This window comes from Trichechus manatus, unplaced genomic scaffold, assembly GCF_000243295.1.
Source record: "Trichechus manatus latirostris isolate Lorelei unplaced genomic scaffold, TriManLat1.0 scaffold00015, whole genome shotgun sequence".
NCBI lineage: Eukaryota > Metazoa > Chordata > Mammalia > Sirenia > Trichechidae > Trichechus > Trichechus manatus.
The window spans coordinates 25,455,174-25,471,936 of NW_004443951.1; the positions used below are offsets into that span (position 1 = coordinate 25,455,174).

The 16,763-nt window shown below is 51.2% G+C and overlaps 2 protein-coding genes across 2 annotated transcripts in view; one reads left to right on the forward strand and one right to left on the reverse strand.

The window, feature by feature from the left end:
• Positions 1 to 3,831: 3,831 nt before the first annotated feature.
• Positions 3,832 to 6,261, forward strand: MARCKSL1 (MARCKS like 1). Its single transcript, XM_004371998.2, has 2 exons — positions 3,832 to 4,125; positions 4,992 to 6,261. The coding sequence occupies exons 1-2, from the start codon at positions 4,039 to 4,041 to the stop codon at positions 5,502 to 5,504; spliced, it is 600 nt and encodes a 199-aa protein (XP_004372055.1). The 5' UTR covers positions 3,832 to 4,038; the 3' UTR covers positions 5,505 to 6,261.
• Positions 6,262 to 6,479: 218 nt separating this feature from the next.
• The window catches only part of HDAC1 (histone deacetylase 1), a 36,978-nt gene continuing 26,694 nt past the window's right edge, over positions 6,480 to 16,763 (reverse strand). The window contains exons 4-14 of the mRNA XM_004371999.2: positions 14,209 to 14,283; positions 12,546 to 12,684; positions 11,948 to 12,089; positions 10,722 to 10,814; positions 9,449 to 9,557; positions 9,227 to 9,367; positions 8,537 to 8,645; positions 8,316 to 8,446; positions 7,912 to 8,064; positions 7,365 to 7,413; positions 6,480 to 7,104 (exon numbers count right to left, since the gene is read on the reverse strand). Coding sequence (XP_004372056.1) covers positions 7,077 to 7,104; positions 7,365 to 7,413; positions 7,912 to 8,064; positions 8,316 to 8,446; positions 8,537 to 8,645; positions 9,227 to 9,367; positions 9,449 to 9,557; positions 10,722 to 10,814; positions 11,948 to 12,089; positions 12,546 to 12,684; positions 14,209 to 14,283 — 1,169 coding nt within the window. The 3' untranslated portion in view covers positions 6,480 to 7,076. The remainder of the gene's footprint in view (positions 7,105 to 7,364; positions 7,414 to 7,911; positions 8,065 to 8,315; positions 8,447 to 8,536; positions 8,646 to 9,226; positions 9,368 to 9,448; positions 9,558 to 10,721; positions 10,815 to 11,947; positions 12,090 to 12,545; positions 12,685 to 14,208; positions 14,284 to 16,763) is intronic.

Consider the following 16,763-nt stretch of genomic DNA (forward strand, 5'->3'; position numbering starts at 1 on the left):
TCAGGCACCTCAAACTCAGCAGCTCCCTCCCCAAGTTCTTTCGTCCTCTGATGAGCCCGCCTAGGTCAATGGATCCATCTCACCAGCAGTCACCTAAACAGACATGGACAGATCTCTCCCGTTCCGTGCACCCAGCCACTGAAACCTGGAGCTCCCATCTGCTAAACCTCTCTCTGGCCTTGGCCTCTACCTCCACGCTGCTCCTCACACAGACCATTCCGTGTTCCCACTTTGTCCTTCTCTAAGCTCTTCCCCTACCCCTGGTCCACCCACTGCCCCCTCCTCCATGCAGCCCGCAGGGTCCTCATTAGACCCTGTTATCTGGCTCTTTCCTCTTCTCAAAGGGCACTGCCTGTCTCTTCCTTTTGGACCGGGAAACCCCTGAGGGCAGGGGCCCTGCATGACTCACCATCACGTATGAACTGAAGAGGGAACTCCGGTAGGTCTTTGTGAGTGTGACTCATGTGCCCAACCCCTCAGTGTATAGATGAGTAAACTGAGGTCAAAGAGGAGAGAGGACTAGCTCAGTGTCACATAGCAGGAAGAGGCAGACCTGGGGCTGGAACTAAGGTCTCCAGGCCCAGCCAATGCTCCCCAGAAGGAGAAGGGGACTTGGGCTAGGAACCGAGCTGTGTCAAGTCACCCTTACTGGGCTCAGCCCAGCATCCTAGGCCTCCACTGGGGCCTAGCCATTCTCTGATGTCTCTTCCCGTCTCTAGGACTTTGTGCGTGTTGGTCCCTCCACCAGGAAGGCCCATCCCTCCACCTCTGACTAGATATTGCCCACTCACACCTCACCCAGGGCCTAATCTGATCCCAACACAGGTCCCTGCTCGGAGGCCTCAAAAGTGCCCTCCTCTGCCCTCCTTCCACCTTCAGCCCTGCCTTGTGTCTCTCCTGAGGCCCATGCTTCCTGCCAGGGAAATTCATTCCCTGCTGTCCATGCTTTCCTCAGTGGGGGCTGGAAGCACCTCGGGCCAGGCTCAGGTCTGAGCCCTCACCAGGAGAACTGGGACAGGTGGGAGGTGGTGTGAACATAGGGTTTCTGGTCCCTGCAGCTTCCCCTCTCCTGTCCATCCTGGAGTCACCTGGCCTTCCTTTTTGTCCTTTCCCTGCCACTCTTCTCTAGCAAAGGCCCACACCTTATAGGTTCTGACCACACAGCTTCTCTGTCCCACAGAGGCACACACTGCCACCCACAGGGAGACTCACACAAGCATGAAGTAGGCACTCTTCCATCCACACACTCATAGATAGGTATTCTCTCACACACTCACAGTTACCCAAACACTATCAGACACAGTCACCAACGACACTCCCAGGGACAGACAGGCACACACCCAGTCACAGAGTCACCAAGAGTCATCAAGCCTCTCTTTCTCACCCTGAAATACAGCCAAAGATGCAGACTCACACAACCATAAACTACACACCTAGTAACTCACACACAGGAACACCGTTACAAAGTCTCACACATAGACAAATACAGAGCAGTACACAGTTACACACAGAGAGAAACAGACATACTCAGTCGCACACAGGCCCCCGGAGACACAGAACAATGGGCGCATTGTCTGGGTTGGCAGCAGCTGGGGAGGAAGGAGCTGCAGTGTGGACAGAGGAGGCTGTGGGGGCTGCTATGCCGCCTTCCCTCCTCCCACCAGCATCCTAAGCCTCTTCTCTCTTCCAGAAGCCAGATTCTGCTGGGCCCTGGATTTGCTGAGGAATTGGGCTCTAAGACCCCCTCCCCAGCCTCCTGTGATATCTGGTGGGGGTGCAGGGGCCCTCTGTGGATCACCCCCCGGGGCTCTGGGGACTCAAGGTCCTTCAGCCCTGATGCTCCTCCCTCCTCCTGAGCATCATCCAGGGATATGCCTCTGATCTCCACAGGGCAGCATCTGGGAATTGGAATCAGGAGCCCTGGGATCTGCTGTAAGCCCGGACCCCAGCCCTCCAGGAGTCACACGCCAACTCTCTGAGCCCTCCCAGCTGGTGCAGGCAGTGCCTGGCAGCATTGTGGGTTCCCTATTGTGGCTGAGACAAATGCAGGTCACAACAGCCATCCCTTAGTGGCAGTGGGTGGAGGGGTCATTGTACTGTCATCGAGCTGCAGAGTGGGACACAATGTCCCTCCCTGTCCCAAAGCTGGCTCTCCTTGCCCCCCTCTGACCAGGCAGCCCCAGATCTCTTTGGGGATATTCCTCCAGGGAGTTCTTTACACCTCCCAGCCCATTTTATCAGGCCTTTCCAAATTGTTTCTGACTCTCAGCTCCTGGTATCTTCCGTGTGCCCTGGGGCATGTCACTTTCCCTCTCTGAGCCTCAGTGTCCTTGTCTGTAAAATGGTATGAGGGGGGTGGTCGCTAATGAAACTGAGCATACTCTGCAGTCTCTGAGTGGGGGTGGGGATGGAGGCTACAGGAGTGAGTATGAAATGTAGATGCCACCCCAGCCCTCCCCCCGACCTGAGGTCAGATTTGTGGGGAGTTCCCAATTTCTCAGGCCCGGGGGTGTCTCCACACCTCACAGTCTTGGGCCTCCCAAGAGGCCTTACCCGTGGGAGGGAGGGCTGGGGGAGGGGAAAGGAGGGAGGTGCTGTGCTGGCCTGAACACAGCTTTTGCAACACTTTGCTTCCTCCAGCCCCCATCCCCTTCCTCCTGGGGGCTGAGAGGGGCAACAGGACACACATATCCGGGACCAGGACTCTGGGGTTCCCACTGGCCTACCCAGGTCAGGGGAAGAGGAAGTGGCAAGAGGACCAGAGCTGGAGAGGCTCCAGCCACCCCCACCGTGGCCCTGCTTCCTGGCTCCCTCACTCTCAGGCAGGGTGGGAGCCAGGCTGGGCAGCCTTGGGGGCTGTCCTTGAAGGGTTGTCCGCAGGGTAGGGAGAGCCTTGGTGGTGTCTTACCCCGCCTCTTTAGGGCCTGGGGTGTTTTGAGGTATGTTGAGTCCCTCGCTGGGGTTTCTCGGCGTGCACAGAGAGCCCTGAAGTGGTGAAGCACCAGACCTTAGTCAGACAGGTTGTGAGCCTCTCTGAGCCTCAAGCTCCTCAGCTTTCAAGTGGGGATGGAGTTTCCCTTCAAGGTCACAGGACCACTCCCCTCCCCACCTCCAGGGGTCTTTGTAACAAGTCCAGGCCGAGGGCAGGAGCTGCGGGAGAGCTTGTCTGTCCAGGCTGAGCTTGACTGGCCACCGAGGAGGTGAAGAGAGGGACGCGGCAGAGCCCCACCTGCCTGACCAGAGGTGACCCCGAACAGGTCAGAGCCCCCTCAGGCTGGCCGCCGCGGGCAGGCAGGGATGTGGGTGGGACCTCTAAGCGGTCTCCAGGCCAGAGGGGGTTGTGAACGCGGCAGGCAGCCCTGCGGCTTTATGACCACATTTTCTGGAGCATAACTAAGGACCAGCCATCTGACGAGCCTGGGCATGTGAGCCTTTCTAAGAGTTCAAGGGGGCGATTGGCAGGGACTCCCAGAGCAGAACCAAGGGGATGCGAGGCAATGAGGCCACTCCACGGTGCTTGGCGCCCACCGTGAGAGGTGAGCGGTGGGGCGATGGAAAGGCTGATCTCCCTCTTTACTCTAGGACCCACCCCCACCCCCCGCGAACCTCCCCCACTACCCCAGTTCCCTGAAGGACCCGACTCTCTCCTCCCCAGACCCGACACCTGCTCCTGATAGTCGGATGGGGTGGGGGGACCAGACCGCCAGCGTCGCCCACTGCGCAAGTGGGGCTCACGACCTGACCCCGCCTCCGCCCCTCGATTGGGCGGTCATTTAAATGCCCGGTCCCGCCCCCGAGCTCGAGGCGCTTATATAGGCAGCTCCGCGGGCGGCGGGCGGCATTCCGGCGCCGAGAAGAGGAGAGGCGGGTGTGGCTAGAGGGTCGCGCGCGGAGCGGGGGTGCAGCTCTGTTTTCCCCCCGATACCCCTCCCCCTCAGGCACGAGCCCCACCCCTCCGCCGGCCGGGCAGACCCAGCCGAACTATCCCCTGCGGCGTGAGCCCGGGGCGGCTCTGGGCGCCCCCAGCAGACCCCCACCATGGGTAGCCAGAGCTCTAAGGCTCCCCGGGGCGACGTGAACGCCGAGGAGGCAGCAGGCGCTTCCCCCGCCAAGGCCAACGGACAGGTGGGTGCGCTCGGCACGGCCCGATTCGGCCCCTTCCTCTCGCACTTCGCCCCTCTAGGGCCCTGGGCCGGGGCCGCGCGCTTTGTCCGGCCCGGGACACGCGGCGCCCCCTCCCCCTCCCGGTCCCTTTGTTCTCGGCGCCGCAGCCCCCGCGGGCGAAGCAAGGGGAGGGGCGGGGAGGGGGCGCTGGCCGGGCCCCGCCACCTTCTTTGTTCCCGGCCCCGGCCCCATGAGCTGCCCCCCGGCCGCCGTGAGTGCCGCGCGGGGAACAAAGGCGCTGCTGGGCCGTGCCAAGGGGGCGCCCAGGGACCGTGGGGCGGGTGCCTGGCGGGGAGGGCACCCCACCCGCAGATCTGACCTCGGTGGCCCACGGTTTTTTTTTTTTTTGTTTTTTTTTTTTTTAGGGGGAGTCGGGATGTGAGGAGAGCCTGAGGTGGGTGGGGGGCCGTTTGCACAAAGCAGGAGGCTGGGAGAACAGGCCGTCCAGGTACATTGAAACAGCGCCCGCGGCGGCTTCCCGCCCAATACCGCCTGGCTTGGCTGGCTCGCCCGCCTGCCCGGGATCCGCGGCCCCGGGCCGTTCCGAACGCGCGGAATAGAGAACGCGCCCCGGGGGAGGGGTGGGGGGCCACCGGACCCCAGCGCCTCCTGCCGGCCGTAGCCTCTGCGCGCTCGGTTCCATCGCGCCTTAAGGGGGGCGGGAGGGAGATGTTTGACGGGATCTCCGGTGTGGGGTGAGGCTAAAGCCAGACTTTCGGGTGGCAGTAGAATCGAGTCGGAGACCTGGTTATCTGGAAGGGCCCAGGAGCGGGCTGGGGGAGGGGAAAAGAGCCCCCGCCCTCATTGCTGTCTCCTCTGCCCTGCAGGAGAACGGCCACGTGAAAAGCAATGGAGACTTATCCCCCAAGGGTGAAGGGGAGTCGTCCCCCGTGAACGGAACAGATGAGGCAGCCGGGGCTACCGGTGATGCCATCGAGCCAGCACCCCCCACCCAGGGCGCTGAGGCCAAGGGGGAGGCCCCTCCCAAGGAGACCCCCAAGAAGAAGAAGAAATTCTCTTTCAAGAAGCCTTTCAAATTGAGCGGCCTGTCCTTCAAGAGAAATCGGAAGGAGGGTGGGGGTGATTCCTCTGCCTCTTCACCCACAGAGGAAGAGCAGGAGCAGGGGGAGATTGGTGCCTGCAGCGACCAGGGCACTGCCCAGGAAGGCAAGGCTGTTGCCACCCCTGAGAGCCAAGAGCCCCAGGCCAAGGGGGCAGAGGCTAGTGCTGCCTCCAAGGGAGGAGACACAGAAGAGGAGGCAGGGCCCCAGGCTGCAGAGCCGTCCACTCCCTCGGGGCCGGAAAGTGGCCCTACACCGGCCAGCGAGCAAAATGAGTAGCTGGGTGGGGGCAGGTGGGTGATCTCTAAGCTGCAAAAACTGTGCTGTCCTTGTGAGGTCACTGCCTGGACCTGGTGCCTGGCTGCCTTCCTGTGCCCAGAAAGGAAGGGGCTGTTGCCCCCTCCCAGCCACGTCCCCTCTCCTCTCCCTCCTGTGGATTCTCCCATCATCGGTTTGGTCTTCCTCCTCCGGAGGCCAGTTGAAGATGGTCCCTGTTTCCCAAGTTAGGTTAGTGATGTGAAATGCTCCTGCCCCTACCTCCTTCCCTGTCCCCACCCCTGCAGAAAGCAGTTGCTGGTTTTCTTCCCCAATTCTTTTCCAAGTAGGTTTTGTTTACCCTGCTCCCTAAATCCCTGAGCCAGAAGTGGGGTGCCTGTACTCCCAAACCCTGAGTATCCAGCCTTCCCTCTGTTGAGTTTTTAGTCTCTTGTGGTGTGCCTAGTGGCCCCTGGGCTGGGGAGGACACTGCCCTTGTCTAGGTTTTTATAAACGTCTTACTAAGTTCAAACCTCCAGCTTGTGAATCAGTTGTGTCTCTTTTTTGACTTGGTAAGCAAGTATTAGCCTTTGGGGGTGGGGGGAGGTCTGTAATGTGAAACAACTTCTTGTTCTTTTTTTTCTCTCCCTCTTGTTGTAAATAACTTTTAATGGCCAAACCCCAGATTTGTGTTTTTGTTTTTTTTTCTAACTGCTAAAACCATTTTCTTCCATCTGGTTTTACTGTAACATTTGGAAAAGGAATAAATGTTGTCCCTTTAGTGGTGCTTTTTAATGAGCGGTCTTCTGGGGTTAGGGTGAGAAGGTTGGTGGAAATTAACCTCAAACCTCGAGGGAGGAATTAAGAGAGGTAAGTTTGTGGGACTTTTTTGTTGAGGATTGCTCAGGCCCTCATGGACACCAGAAGGGCAGGAAAGTAGCGTCTCTCTCAATCATCAACCCTAGGGCACTACTAGGAAACAGAAGCTCGGGAGAGTAGAGAAATGTACCATTTTATTACAAAGATTCTCACAAACAGGAAAATAGTATCTCAAAAAGGAAACTAGACTATCCACCTCCACCTGCAGAACTGGGGAGGACGGAGGGCAGGCAGTGAGAGTTTCTTGGCTCACTTGGGGCCAGGCTGCAACAGTGGGAAGGTATGAGAAAGGAACCAATCTAAAAATGGCTGATGTTACCTTAAGGAGCCTGAAAAGAACAAGGGGTCCCTGAAGGCCCAGCCACCCCTCTAGAATGCTCAATAAGGATACCTTTCCAAAGGTACTAAGCAGGCATTCTGCATTTCAGAATTTAGTCCCGTGACTGGTGACTGCTTGAAATCATCCTTTCCACCCAGACCGGGCAATCTATGGTTCAAAACAACTGGGGGGGAGAGGTAAGGCAGCTACTATAAGAGTTTACCCAGAAGAGCTGCCCTGGGCTAGGCTCAGGGCCCTGGTTCCTGTCTAGTCCCTAGGGATATTTATATTTAATATACTTTTATATAAATACACAGAGAAATAGAAAATATAAACTCTGAGGGGTTAGGGGAGAAATGTGGGGAACTCTGCAAGAAGCCAGAGCTGGAGAGGTCTGCTCAGGCCAGCTTGACCTCCTCCTTGACCCTGTGGAGAGAGCAAAGACTGGCATGAGATAACCCACCCTAGAGGCCTTGAGGCAAAGGTGCAATGACTTCCACAGCACCAAGGCTGCCCAAGTGATTGCTGGGGGCTGGGGCTTCCCGGTTTTGCCTAGAACAGCATGGACAGACTGGTCCCTGAAAGAGGTCTTTGTAAACTGGACCAACTGTCCCTGCACCTCTCAGAGTGGGACAAAGGGGCTGGTGCTCCAGTGCCAGGGAGATAGTGGACCACTCCCTCCTCACCCTTTGGTTTCAGGCTTCTCCTCCTTGGTTTTCTCCTCTTCTGTGACTTCTAGAACACAAGAGTGCCAGGAATAGCCAAGGGCAGACCCCCTGGAAAGACCTATGGGGTCTTTCTTCACTTATCTAAAACCCCTTCCCCAACACTACTCCCTCCCGGACATACAAAAGAGAGAAAAGCTCATCCTAGGCCCTCCCAGTGAGCCCTGTTGAGAACAAACAGGTTGGACCGGTTTTCCAACCTGCTAGAGCCTGAACCCGGTGGGCGGAGGCAGCCCCCTGGGAAAGGGCTTGAGTGGTATGTGAGAGCCAAGCTCCTGACCACGGAGAGCCCAAGCCTGCCAGTCCCTGGCCCTGAAGCCTGGAAGGGCTCAGGCAGTGGAAATGAGTCAAGTTTCATTCTTTTGTGGGCCCTGCCACTTCTAGGAGCTACTGAAAGGCCCAAGGAGCTGGCAGGGCCTGAGTCAGCTTCCCCCTCCCAGTGTCCTACATAGATTCATCCTCCAGAGCCCAGGGATCAAGACCTAAGTCCTGGCCCAACCCAACCCACCTTTCTTCTCTTCTGGGTCTTTCTCTTTTTCATCCTCTGTTTTGACTCTCTTGGCTTTTTTGAAGTTGGAAGAGTTCTTGCGGCCACCCTCTCCCTCCTCATCAGAGTCAGAGAACTCTTCTTCACAAGCAATTCGTTTGTCAGAGGAACAGACTGGGAGACAGTGGAAGGGTATGAGTAAGGGAGCAGGAGATTCTTTACATCAGGGTCTGTGCCTATTTGCTTCCAAGAGACACTAAGAGAAGGAGGGGGAGGGAATGCGTACTCCCTAATCTGTTCTACAGGTACTGGACACAAGAAACATGGGCTTCTCAACAGGCAGGTAGCCTGGGGAAATGTGGAACTAGGAAGGGTGAAGGGTGCCTATTAAGTGGGAAGGTACAGGCCCCAGGCCTGGGTCTTACTCGAGATGCGTTTGTCAGGGTCCTCTTCATCCTCATCACCGCTTTCCTCTGGGATGGCATCCTCAGGAATTGCCTGCATTTGGACCCCAGGTGCATGGGGCAACATTCTCAGGTTCTCAAATAGTCTCTGTCTGTGGCAAATGGGAGAGAGGGTGGCTAGGCTCAGGGACATACCAGCACCTGGAATGTTCAACCAAGGGGAGGTTAGGGAGTATACTCACTTGATCTTCTCTAAGTACTCATTAGTGTTCTGGTTGGTCATATTGGAAGGACTGATGTGAAGTTTGAAATCTGGTCCAAAGTATTCAAAGTAGTCATTGTATGGAAGCTCTGAGGGGGCATGGAAGAAGAGAGTCAAGAGACCAGGCGAGTTTTCAACCGTGGCACCCTGAGCGAATCATTTGTAGGTTTCTAAGGACCTGTTTGCCCATCTATTGAATGCGGAGAAGACTGCCTACGAGACAGGGTGAGTATGGAATTGCAACCTTTTTAATGCTATTCTCTTGAATCTACGCCAGTTAGATGGAGAGGGAGAGAGAGAGATACCCCTACTATGAGGAGAAAGCCCAAACCCCACGTGGCCCCAAGTTTAAAAACTTTAAGCATTCTCACTGTGAGCACTCCCTTCACTCCTTACTTACCCCAGTTACCCTACAGAGTTAGAGAAATTCCAAAGCTGTAAATAATCACTGATAACTCTGTCCAGACCAGAAGCAGGGAGAGCGGAGAGAATCAAAAGGGACTAGGGAGGAACTGACGGCTATGGTCCCTCAATCGCAAGAGGTCAGAAGAATAAATGGCTTAGTATCAGAAGAGAGGAGGACCTATGACCAAACAAGGAAGGGGTTGCGAAGCTTGAAGGCGCATCAGCTCGAGCTCTGTCCAGCCTAACCTTGCCCTGGAGCTATTACCGTTAGGGATATCTGTGCTCAGGGCCACAGCTGTTTCATACGTCCAGCATCGCGCGACATTACGAATGGTGTAGCCACCTCCTCCCAGCATCAGCATCGGCAGGTTGAAATTCCTCACAAATTCCACACACTTGGCATGCCCTTTGGTGGAAGAAAGGGTGCTAGATTAAAGGAGAACTCAGCAGGACCCTGCCCACTCATCCCTGTGCTATTTGGTCTCACCTTTGATGGTCAGATTGAAACAACCTAATCGATCCCCAGATAGGGAGTCGGAGCCACACTGTAAGACGACTGCACTAGGCTGGAACATCTCCATTACTTTGGATATGACCTGAAAGGACACATCCTGGTCACCACTAGCCTCAAGAAAAGCTATGAGAGGTACAGGGGTGGAAAGGGTGGGTGCAACACTTTCTTCTGTTCCTTTCACCTTTCTGGGGTTCTCATTAACCCACTTTCGATTTCAGTTTCCCAGTTTGAAAAGATCTCTAAGATCATTCTGGTTTTAACAACTCTTAACCTAGAATGGCGTCCTTGTTACCTCTCTAAATTTTTCCCTTCTTTCACCATCCAAGCTTCAGTGCCACTTCCTCTGGGAAGCTTTCCACACCCTTAGCTGCGTCTGCTCTACTCATTTGGCCCTACAGACTTTTTATGGTTTGTATTCTGTTTATGCTATGTATTAGGGCTTCTAGCATTGTCCCTATTTTTTCTTCCATGATCTTTATCATTTTAGATTTTATATTTAGGTCTTTCATCCATTTTGAGTTAGTTTTTGTGCATGGTGTGAGGTATAGTCTTGTTTCAGTTTTTTGCAGATCCTACAGACTTTTGAGCCTTACACTGTAAAGAAGCACTTCACTTTTACCTATCTTATTCTCACAACTAGATTTTAACTTTACAGAGGAAAAAGATCATAACTAGGCTTCTCTGTCACTCTTACTGTTGGACACATAGTAGACAGTTGGTGTTTGCTGAATGACCACTTGACCTCATTAGGTTAATACTCTATGCTGTTCCCTCTGCTGAATGCCACCCCTCCAGCCCCCACCTCCTTCACATGGGTAACTCTTCATTTTTCAAAGTCCAGCTCAAATATCACCACCTCTGTGAAACCATCCCTGACAACCCTCTCCCCACCCCAGGAAGCAGTGTGTCTCCTGCTCCTCTATCTATCCTTCAGAGAGGATTGACCATACACTGTTAGGTATGTGTCTACCTCTCCCACCATAGACTGTGAAGTCTCCAAGGGCAAAGATATCTTAGACATTATTGTACCTAGCAGAGTGCCTGGCTCATGGAAAACATCGACAAATATTTGGGATAAATTTTGTTCCCCTAACTGACCACATGGCATGCAACCCAGGGCTGAAACACACCTCATTTCCAACAGCCTCTACAGTGCAGAGAGACCTCTGAGATATGATGGGGGGCTTTGATACTCCTCCTCGAGACCAATCCCATTTGTACCCCAAGGGATGGACAAGTCACTTACCGGCCTGAAAATGGCCTCATAGGACTCATCATCAATTCCATCTCGGAGCGGGTAGTTAACTGCATAATACTTGCCTTTGCCAGCGCCAATATCCTAATCAAGAGGGACATTGAAGTAAAACTGAAAGATAAAGCTGGGAAGAAGTTCAAGGACAGGGGCTGGAAAGCTAAGGAAAGAGGCAGTGGTTCTAAGAGAGACAAGCGGGGCCCATGAGGGGGACTGGGGACAGAGCAGGGGTCACTTGGTCAGTATCACTCCCATCACTGGCAAGTCTAGTTCTCTTCACATCTCTGGATACACCACTGAGCCTGCACCCAGGCTGACAGCTGTTTACGGGCCAGATACTGAATATCCTACCCCACAGCACAAGATTTCTACCTTCAGATTGGGTTAGAGCTTTCTGGTGGCTAGGTCACAGAAATAACCGGCTCCCCCACCCCCACCCCCACAACAATCCTTTCCTCTCCAGAGAAATTTATTGCTCACCCTTCTACCCCCTCTTCTCTCCTCTCTAGGGAAAGGTAGAGGGGAAGCAGAGAGGGAAGAAGAGCTCTTCCAACTGACTTCAAAACTGTAAATGCTCAGTTACTCTAATGCTTGCCATAGCAAACAACTGAGTTAGTACCACTTTTTTACCCAAGGGCTACTGACACAGCAAAATGGCTGGTTTCACTGTATTCATGCTAATGGAAGCAGATGGAACAGTTCAATGAATTAGCTTCCATGGATTCTTATTCCGAGGTCCACGGATGGACTTTGGTAAGAGGATGTGGCTATTAACCCTTCAGTAATATATGCAAAATTTTGTGTACTTTTCTGGGGCCAGTCCATAGCTTTCAGTCAGGTGGTCCAAGGGAAAGGTGACCTAAAAATGTTAAGAACCCTTGATAGGATCCATAAAGGTCCAAATTCCTAGCCATGGAAGATAACTTGATGTTTCTATCCTAAAATTCAAACCTTATGGGACAGCTGAATAGAGCAACCCAGCTGTGGCCAGGTACAATGAGTCAGGAGACCATACCTCACTCCCCTACCCTTTATGTCCCATCACTCCCTTCCCCCAGAATAAGGGAGGGAAAGATACCATAGCTGGTGGCAGGTGCCCCAGGCTAGGGTATGGTGTTCTGAAGCAAAAGAGGCAGGAAGTGGTTTTTAGTGATACGAGATAGGAGAGTTAGAGCTGGCAGCTGAGGGTGAGCTGGTTGGTCCCTGAAGGGAGTTCTCACCCGTAAGTCCCCTGTTCCTGGGAAGTACTCTCCATACTTATGAAAGGACACAGTCATGACCCGGTCTGTGGTATAGAAGGCCTCTTCCACGCCATCACCGTGGTGAATATCAATGTCAATATACAGCACCCTCTGGTGATACCTAGGATCAGAAGGGGGTCAGGGGTCTGGGGGCTCTTTGGGGATGGGACGCGCCAAGGGCGCCAGGTCCCAGCTTACCGGGCTGGCTGCCTCCCTCAGGTATCTCTAAGCACCAGAGACGTGGAAACTGGCTGAAGGAAGGTGGAAGAGCGGCCGGGTGTCTCCAGAGGCCTGACCAAGCCGACCAAGTCCGATCTTCCTACTCTACAGCCAGGGTCAACTCCGGCCACACAGGGACACTCTGGAGGCAGGATCTGAGCAGTCCTGCCCCTGATCTTGCCGTGGGGCTCAGATCAAACCAAGACCCCGTCAAAGAGAGGATGGCCAGAGACACTCAAACACATCCTAGCCAGCACACCGCTAGGAAAAGCAAACTAGGGAGGCAAGCCCAGGGGAAGAGGGAAGTGGGAACCTGGCCTAAGGTGCTCTTCCAAGAGACAAGGCCAAGAAGGCATACTTTAGCAGTTCCAGGATGGCCAAGACGATATCATTGACGTAACAGAAGCCAGATGCCTCGGACTTCTTTGCATGGTGCAGGCCCCCAGCCCAATTCACAGCGATGTCCGTCTGCTGCTTATTAAGTTTCACAGCACTTGCTGGGCATGGGAAGAGAGAACATAAACCCGTTACTAAGCCACTCTCTCCACCCCCTATGAAACTCAAGGAATCCAGGTAAAGGTATTGCACAATTCACAAGCCAGCTCCTTCCCTCCCACCCTTTTCCAACAGGAAGTGAACATGATATTGGCTACTCTTCAAAAACTGTTTTTTCAAACTGAGGATGGTAACTCCTTAGTAGGCCTTAACATTGATTTAGTGGGTTATGATTAATATTATATTTTTAAATGACACAAATGAGAATAAAAATATCAGAGTAACAGTAATGATAACTACTCTCTTGTGAAACTTTGACTTCAGATAAAGAGTATGTGTGTGTATCCTGGACTGCATGTGTAAATGTATTTACTACTGTGGTTCACGGTTAACAAATTCTGAAAAGATACGAAAGGTAGTGCTGGCTCCAAGTACAAGTAGGTCCAAGAAGAACTACGAGAGAACTACACACGTATGTGTGCAAGCGCATTTGTGGCAGTGTAACTTTAACGCACCAAGAACATGAACAAATCAAATTATCCAACCACAACAAAAAAAATTAATTGCCATCAAGTCGATTCCAACTCATGGTGACCCCATGTGTTACAGAGTAGAACTGAGCTTCATAGGGTTTTGGGGTGTAATCTTTACAGAAGCAGATCGCCAGGTCTTTTTTCCATGGCACCACTGGGTGGGTTCAAACCACCAACCCTTAGTTTAGTAGTCAAGTGCAAACCATTTGTGCCACGAAGGGACCTTATCTGACAACAGGCGACCAATTATATCAACTGAATTAGATCCATAAAATAGAATAATCATGCATGCAGCCATTAGAAATCATGCTGTAGAAGGATACTAGAAATTTTAAAGATTCACTAAGTAAAATATGTAGACACAAAAGTATATATATAATGTGAAATATTTTTGTAAAATATAGATATTACATACATGTAATGCCCACATATATATACATAGAAAAAAGAGTGGAAGTATAAATACGAAAATGGTAACAGTGTTTATCCATGAGCAGTATGATTGTGGGTGCTATTGATTTTTTTTCTTTGCACTTCTGTTTTCCAAGATTATATCGGGCGGGGAGGGGGATACAACAACCTAGGTAAATATTCGTTAAGAAAGGGTTCAGAGTAATGAGAAGTAACCCAGGAGTTATTAATGGAAGTGGGAGATATGTGGGGAGTATTTCTGACCTCTAAAGGTAATTACTATGCTCTTTCATAAGACAGAAATGATGACACTTCCCATTTTTATGGCACTTTGCAGTTCACAAATTGCTTTCGTGTAGAGCATCTCAACAACCCCATGAGGTCTTCGGGGAATCCCTCTATATAAGATCTCTTGGTGGGGGAGGACAGTCAATGACACTCAGTACCATGAAGAGACTGAACCTGGGCTGAACTAAACCAGAAGGACATTTTAGAGACCTAAGGTAAAAACCCAAAAGGCCATTCTACATGGTCACATATCAGCCCAACCAGGATAGCGGGGAGGGGATGTATATTCCTTACCCACAGAGCCACCAGTAGATAACTGACAGAACTCAAACAGGCCATCAAATACTGGACAGTCCTCACCAACGTTGACTTGAAAGAAAGAGGTGAAAGGTTAGTCTCCACAACTTCCTTTAGCTGTCATTTAGATAGTTATGAGCTGATGGAAAAAATATAGAATTTAGATTCAGAAGGCTTGGGTTCTAGTCCAGACTCTACTACTCACTGGCTGTGTGACTGGGTCAAATCATTTAACTTCTTTAAGGTTTAGGCCACAAGCAGTAATGATACCTACCTCATCCAACTGTTGTAAAGATTAACAGAAATCTTATATGAGGAAGCACTTAGCAAGTACTTAGAAAATGTTAGTTCATTCCTTGAAGGAGGAAAATTTAGCTGCTTCTTCTAGTCTGAATTTGTTCCTGGACCTCTCTCCAGCTGACCAACAAGGAAGTGAAGGATTTATGTAACTATCACTTGCTGAACACTTACAATGTGCCAGGCACTGTGCTAAATGCTTTAAATATCTGGTCTCATTTATCCTCACACAACCTTCTTTGGTCCCATTTTATAAATGGAGAATCAGGCTCAGAGAGGTGAACTTCTAGTAGTGCTAGAATGCTCTTTCTATAATATTCACAAGTGACAACTGGAGTAAAGTTATTTCAAGCCTAAAGGAGTAAAAGTACAAACTAGAACGTAATGAGGAAATACATGTAAACAATAATGCAAATTAAATGAAAAAGAAGGGAAGAGAAGCACACCTGGAGGTTGTAACTAGCAGAGTGAGAGGGGAACCTCATGGCTCCAGGTCTCACAGAAAAGGAAGCTGCTAAGACATCAATGATACACAGGAAGTCAGAGGCAGGAGTGGGGCTTGATCCTTATTCTCTTGCCTCAGTCTTCCCATAACACCCTGCTGTTGTCAACAGAGGTTCCCAAAGTAGAGCAAGGAGAAGCCCTGGTATGAGGGGCTTTAGGACAGCCTAGCTTACATAGTGGTGGTAACTTCTTGAGATACAGCTGAAACCCAAAAGCTTGCTTTAACCACAAGAGCTACCAATTCTGGCATTGCCCTACACTTAAAGGGTGCCCTGCCAAGACAGGTACTCTGAGGAAGCATGGCCCACATAAGGGAGTGAGCAGTGAGTGGCTCTCTCCCTGACTTCTGGGGTAAACACTGGGAGGCTGTGTCAATAAGAACTTTGGTCCCTGGGGCCAGGCTATTTAGCCATTGGCAACTGATCTTCCCCTCTGGCTGCTTCCTCCTTCAGTGCGTTTGGCATGCCTGGGTTTCCAAAGCTTTGACTCAACTACCATTTGGGATGTGGAGCCCCCATGGGAGGGAATAGGTGTTTTAGACATGAGAAAAAATATTTTCCTTCAGGCCCCAAGCCATTATGTGGCCCATACAGCAAGCTCATTTGTTCCCAGCACAACAAGCTATGGGTTAGAAATAGATAAAGGGAAAAATGAGAGAGCAGACCCTTACTTGGGCTAATCTGTGAGGCTAGGGAGGACTTTTCTGTGGGCTTCCCCTCTTTTCTCATTCTTAAGCTGGCTTTCCACTGAAAGGGAGCGATATGAAATGAGAGATGGAGGAGGAGGGGTGGATAAGGCAGTAAGTAAAAAGCATAATGCACAAGGAAATGCATGGGCTTAACCACTGACTTCAGGACAGTGCTCCCCTTGGTCGTGGTGGTAATGGGAGGGGGGCAGTAGGAAAGAAGGGGTATGTGATCAAGGAGAGCTTCCCAGAAGGGCTTCATCTGCACTGGTAATATTTTCTTAAGCTGGGTAGTGAGTACATGGATGTTCATACTTTTCATACTTTTTGTGTGTGTCTGAAATATTTTATAATGTTAACATTTTTGTAATCTACAGTGCCCAGAATCAGGAGACTAGAATTCCAGTTTCCATTCTACCACCACCTTGCTGTGTGATCCTAGAAAAGTCACTTCACCTCCCCAGATCTCCCTTTATACACCTACAAAACGGAGGAGAACTTCTCAAACTTTTTACCACTATAAATCCCTACTATCATGTTTCCATCATGAGCCCATGTTTTCATAGATTATCTACACCCAAAATTACATTTATTCATGCTTCCATTTTCACTAATTAAATGCTCGGTCAGAATTGCTTATCACAATTCCCAAAGTGACCACAAAGAGTTTATTAAATTCCAGCCAAGAGCAAGGAAATCTAACTTAGTCTTATCACAGGTATAGCTTCCTAACTTAGGTGACAGTAAATATTTTTAAAAAGAGCTCTTATTTTCCCATTACTGTTTCTGCAGATCCCTCCCCCAAGTTATAAAGCACTGTATTAAGTGACATCTGATGTCCTTGCCTGCTCTCTCTATAACTCTTTGAATCAAGTTAATAAAGTGCCTTGAAGTCCTTAGAGAGAGCCTCATCCTTCCTACCCCTATCTCCAATAAAAGAAAATTTCAGACCTAATTTTTTTATGCACAACTTTAGAATGCTGGTTTCAGGAAAACTGGAGCAAACTAGGAGCCAAACCTGTATACTACTCCTAAGGGCCTAATACTTTGTCTGCCTTGACAGATT

What these genes read in the sequence shown, in the direction of transcription:
- MARCKSL1 (XM_004371998.2), top strand. Translation starts at nt 4,039, where the DNA reads ATGGGTAGCCAGAGCTCTAAGGCTCCCCGGGGCGACGTGAACGCCGAG. An exon ending in CCGCCAAGGCCAACGGACAG is followed by an intron (nt 4,126 to 4,991) that starts GTGGGTGCGCTC and finishes TCTGCCCTGCAG; the next exon opens with GAGAACGGCCACGTGAAAAG.